General features: G+C 37.4%; 1 protein-coding gene across 1 annotated transcript in view; it reads left to right on the forward strand.

The window, feature by feature from the left end:
• LOC109920679 (spermatogenesis-associated protein 16) overlaps nt 1-6,000 on the forward strand; it is a 99,843-nt gene that overhangs the window by 57,934 nt on the left and 35,909 nt on the right. The window contains exon 5 of the mRNA XM_048604603.1: nt 1,114-1,230. Coding sequence (XP_048460560.1) covers nt 1,114-1,230 — 117 coding nt within the window. The remainder of the gene's footprint in view (nt 1-1,113; nt 1,231-6,000) is intronic.

The following is a 6,000-nucleotide window of genomic DNA, read 5'->3' on the forward strand; positions in this document are numbered from 1 at the left end:
TGGAGGCCTATGACCAGTGGTGTTCCACAGGGATCAGTGCTGAGTTCACTTTTGTTTGTCATTTATATAAATGATTTAAATGAGAATACAGAAAGCATGGTTAGTAATTTTGCAGATGACACCAAGATTGGTAGTATAGAAAACAGTGAAGAAGATTATCGAAGATTACAAAGACATCTTGATCAATTGGGTCAATGGGCTGTAGAGTGCAGAAGTGAGATATTGCATTTTGGTAAAATGAACAAGGGCAGGACTTCTACAGTTAAAAGTAGAGCTTTGGGTCGTGTTGCAGAACAGAAAGACCTAGGGGTTCAGGTACATAATTCTTTGAAGTTTGCATCATATGTTGATAGGGTGGTTAAGAACGTGTTTGGCACACTTGTTTTCGTTGCTCAGATCTTTCCATATAGGAGTTGGGACGTTAAATTGAGGTTGTACAGGATGTGAATGAGGCCTGTTCTGGAGTACTCTGTCCAGTTCTGGTTGCCTTGTTATAGGAAGGACATTACTAAGCTGGAGAGGGTTCAGAAGAGATTTACCAGAATGTTGCTGGTAATGTAGGGTTTGAATTATGGGGAGAGGCTGGATAGGCTTGGCTTTTTCCACTGGAGCATAGAAGGTTGAGGGGTGATCTTGAACAAGTTTGTAAGATCATGAGGGGTGTTAATAAGGTGAATGGCAGGTCTCTTTTCTCTGGGTTGGGGAATTTCAGAACTAGGGATACACTTTTAAGGTGAAAGGAGAAAGATTTTTTAAAAAAGACACGAGGGGCAAATTTTTTTTACGCAGAGTGGTTTGTGAATGGAATGAACATCCAAAGGAAGCGGTGGATGCCAGTACAGTTACAATGTTTAAAAGACATTTAGATAAGTACATGAATAAGAAGTGTTTGGAGGGATATGGGCCAAGCACAGGCAGGTGGGACTAGTTTAGTTTGGGATTATGGTTGGCATGGACTGGTTGGACTGAAGGATCTGTTTCCATGCTATATGACTCTATGACTCCATGATAATTATCTTTTTTAACAAACCTGCACAATGTAATTTTATTTTACATACTTTAAGGCCCTTTCCAAAGTCAGATGGAAAAACTATATATGTTTCTTAATATTTTCTAGAATCTAGAACACCCTTTTGGTCACTTACTGTAAAGGAAGTTGAGAAGAACATGGATATCCTTGGGAGGAGAATTCTACCAGTTTTAGATTTTACACTGTGCACTAAACTAGCTGTGGGTATTAAATTTATTAAATTGACTCGTGGACTCATGGAACAACTGAAAGCTTTTATTAGTATTGAAGATTTACATCAGAAAGATGGATTTACAAAGGCAACTGATTATGGCAGTTTTCCTTTTTATTAGTCTGCCTACATTTATATCTTAAAGTGAATTATCAAATTTCAAGTGCATAAAACATGCCCTACAACCACAAGTTTTGCAAATTCTCAATAAGTTATATAATGGAATTTTCACAATGCAGGCTTCCTACTTATTTAGAAGAAAACTATTAAACAACAAAATGTGTAATATCCACTGTTTTGTAGTATTTATATAATTGAGTTAACAACGAGGTGAATTATCTGTTGTTTATAGAGATCAGTTGTAAGACTTAAAGAAGCAGTAAAGTTAATTCAAAATAAAATGCTACAAACTTCATCGGGGTTTCTCGTAATCACTGCCTTGCCTTTGGCAGAAGCCCCACTATTATATGTAAGTGAGGATGAGGCCCAAGCTACAGCATCAGAATAGAAAATCCCCAAGTGAAGTAATTCACAAAATGTCAATCATAGTAACATCATATTTCTGTAAAGGTTGGGACAATTCCTGTGCAAAAATAGAATTTTTGCCTCCTATGTCTGAGTGTATATATATACATAAAATGTATATTTTTTCTTAAATAGTAACCCATTTTTACAATGTATTTCCCTAATTTGGCTCTAATTTGACATGACTACTCAAGAGTCTTATTATCTGACCTACAGCAACAGAATATTTTGATCTGTGTGCAAATTATCATGTGCATAGTATCCACCAATTCTGGTGGCTGCCTTGGTATTAACACAATTTATCTTCTATACCATATACAAAACAGTAGGTAATCAACAGTTTTTAAACAGCTTTGCAACAATCTTTCTTTGTTTTTCTTTGTTGCACTCAGAATATCAACACTAAGGTAATCATATGTAATACATTGCAAGAGGCAAATAAAAACTTTGCCCAAATTCAGCACAGCCTTTCAAGAGCAACATAGTGTTTCATGAGGTGTGAGCAATGATTAATATTGCATACAGGTTTGAGTTTTTCTAAAATCAGTAGAGGCTTTCAAATTGGTAAGTGCAGGGTAAGCACCCGATACAAAATCAAATTACTGTGGAAATTGGAAACAGCTATTTATTTATTTATTCTTTCAACTTAGTGTGCTTCATTTGCAGCGTGCTTTACACGGTGGAAGCCAAACATAGATTGAATAACTACTTTGTGGAAAACCTCCATGGACCTGCAAGCATGGTTCATGTTATTGATTGCCAGTCATTTTTGTTCTCCACCTTTTTCCACTTTGAACTATTCCAGTGAAGCTCTGCATTAGCTCATAAAATAGCATATTACATTAGCTCATAAAATAGCATATTAACTTTCGATTAGACACTTTACATCCTTCCATACTCAAAATTGAGCTCAACAATTTCAGATCATAACCACCGCCATATTTTTTCTGACAGAGCTGTTCACTTTTACACCTGGTCTACACATATCATTTGTTTCTTTACTTGTACCATTACCGTCCCCTTTTGCTTTGCTCTAGTGTCCCATTTGTCATTTAATCTCAATCACTTGTGTTCTATCACAGATCCTTCCTACTCCTCCCCTCTTTGACCACCCTTGAAAGTAGAAGTAATGATGACGTTCTGAAGATGTATAATACCTCAGTAAGTCCAGGAGTATTGTGCACAGTTTTGGTCTCTTTTTTTAAAGAAGTATAGACTTGCCATAGAAGGGCTGCAGCAGTGGTTCAGCACATTATTTCCTGGATTGGCTTATCAGGAGAGATTGAGGAAACTGGATCTGCATTCTCCAGAATTTTGAGGAAAAAGAGGTGATCTCATCGAAGCTAAAATTCGTAAAGGGCATGATGAGGTGGTTATAGACAGACTGTTTCTCTGAGCTAGTGATTTTTGAACAAGGGGCTTAATTTAAGGATTAGAGGCAGGTCATTTAAGGCTGAGATGAGAAGGAATTTCTTCACTCAGAGGATGGTGAATCTTTGGAATTCCCAACCTCAGGGAGCTGTGGAAGCTCAAGCATGGTTCATCAGGTTCAAGACAGAAATTGATAGTTGTCTTGGAGACTTATAGAATTAAAGGATTTGGAAATAGTTTTCGAGAATGGCATTGAGGAGATGATCAGCCATGATTTAGAATGCTGGGGCAGGTTCAGTGGGCTGATTGGCCTATTTCTGTCCCTATGTTCAATCAGTCTATAATCTTATATTAAACAGACAATTGGTACCTTGTTTGTTACAGCTAGTACATTCATCACTTTCCTCTAGATATCAAGAAGGACCAGAACGGGGTTTTGGAATTCGCACAGATTTTGGTAATGCTCAAAATCTGGGATATCATTAATTATATTCACATCGCCCTTCAGGCTCTTTCAAACAACACAGTTAGCTGTCTTCAAGAATCTCACAACTACTGTTCCATTTGTTTGTAATGAACAATAACACATTATGCACGTCTTGAGTGCAGTGATAGCATCCCTACCTCTGTGCCAGGAGGCCTGGGTTCAATTCCCCCACTGCTCTGGATCTGTGTAATAACACCTTTAAACAGGTTGATTAGAAAATATCTACAGATCTGTGCTGATTTATTTTTTTGATAACTGCCATAATGATTTTAACTTGTAAGAGGCTTCTGCCCCGGCTGTTTGAGAGGAGACTGAGAATATAAAAGATGATTAAGAAGTTAGAGTAATTTAACAATTCTGCAGCCAATGCTATTTAGCTCATTGCTGAGTAATCAAACGAATAATCCAAGGTTTCCTTGCTAAGAGTAACATTCGTCCCACTTCTTCCCACCAATGTTCATTTATACCTACCCGATTACTCATATTCCTGTTTATCATACCTAAGGTTATCACATACTGCTGGAAAACTCTCTACAAAAAGATCACAAACACCATTATACTTTTAGTAGTTTACAGAAAGATGTAAAAAATATTTTCCAATCTGGTGCAAAACTTCAATTTTTGTCTGAAATGCTTGTTTACCCATTCTAGTTTTTGAATCTAATCATGAATTGTTCCCTAGTGTTTGAAAAAGGCAGAACATTAATATGCTGTTGCTCAATGAAACACTGATGATCAGTGAAGTTTCGAGGTTCAGCCTTGAGCATTCTCCAAGGTCCAACAAAAATTTGGAACCTTGTGCAACTCCACTTGCCCCTAGTAATTTTTCTAAAAGTTCAGTATTGTTTACTTGTTTTGTCCACTAACAATTAACATCCTTTCTTTAAACTACTTCAGGCTCTTGAGAATCTGCAGCCTAACTTGTGACCTCTTAATCAGTGAACTCCTTATATGGAAAATGCATTTTGAACTGGCAGATCACCTATGGCTTGAAAATGAAAGGTAACCTGAAAACTAGGATGGATCCAGACTGACACCTTGCGATGACGATTACTTTCACCTGCTCACTTCTACTGATTTAAGTGGGAACATAGGGAACAAGAATAGAGCATCCAACCCTTCAAGTTTGATCTATCATTCAATTAAATCATGGCTGATCTATACTTCAATTCCATTTACCCACCTATACTATATATCCCCTTGTATCCTTAATTATCAAACTTGAAGTTAAAAATTTTGATTGGTCCTACAGCCACAGCCTTTTGGGGAGTGAGTTCTAGATTTCCACTATCCTATGTGTAAAAAGGTAATCCTGATTTCAGTCTAGAATGACTTAGCTCTGTTTTGAAGACTATGCCCTGTTGTTCTAGATTCCTCAACTGGATTAAATACTTCTCTGTACCAGGCAAATTGTGCCCCTCAATCATTTTAAATCTAATAGTAGTCTGGCAGTACAGAACTTGAGTACTGCTGGAAAAAAGGCTTTGTTTTCCAAGCTTTTCGTCTTGCTCTCAGCAGGACAACTTGCAAGAATACCAATGCAAGAAGAAAACTAACATTTATATGGAATAAGAAGAGAGTGCTGATTGGTTAACAAGTGGACTCTGATTTATAGAGGTGTTACCTTGGAGAATGCACCAATTAATGCTGATTGACAATTAACTGCCAGGTTTTGTTTAAATTTTAACCTAGGCAGGTTGACTCTGATTGGTCACAACATTGTCCTGAGAAATGAACCAGTGAGTGGTTATCATCTATTTGGTGAAGTTTAAAAAAATGGTAGTGTGTGTACAGTTTTAGAAATAGGGAAGCTAGATGTTTCACAATGCTACTATGCAGTGTGTTCACCATTTATAGAATGCTGCTATCAAGCCAAAAATAAATTCTACCTATTAACAAAAATGTGTAGTATGGTATTTGAATTTCAGGGCCAATGTGATGTCAGGTATGCAGGCTGTACATTACACAGTCTGACAGATCATATCAAACAGCATATTCCTTTGACTGTTTAAAACAAGTAAGGAACTGACTGCACCCAACCAGCCCACACTTGCAAAAATGACAAGATAATAATCAGTATTATATGTGATTCTACAATTGGCCATAATTTACTGCATAATTGTAAATGTGTGAAGAATTATGCTTCTAACCAATTTAGAATTGTCAGTTGGGCGCACAGTGTGGTGCACCTACTACACATTTTAGTACACAGAGCCCTGTTCTTTGCAGGCAGAAAGAACATGTACATCCACTGGTAGTCGGAACTGCAAATGCTGGAGAATCTGAGATAACAAGGTGTAGAGCTGGATGAACGCAGCAGGCCAAGCAGCATCAGAGGAGCAGGAAAGCTAACGTTTCGGGCCTAGACCCTTCTTC

This window comes from Rhincodon typus, chromosome 13 (genome assembly GCF_021869965.1).
Source record: "Rhincodon typus isolate 14 chromosome 13, sRhiTyp1.1, whole genome shotgun sequence".
NCBI classification, from domain to species: Eukaryota; Metazoa; Chordata; class Chondrichthyes; order Orectolobiformes; family Rhincodontidae; genus Rhincodon; species Rhincodon typus.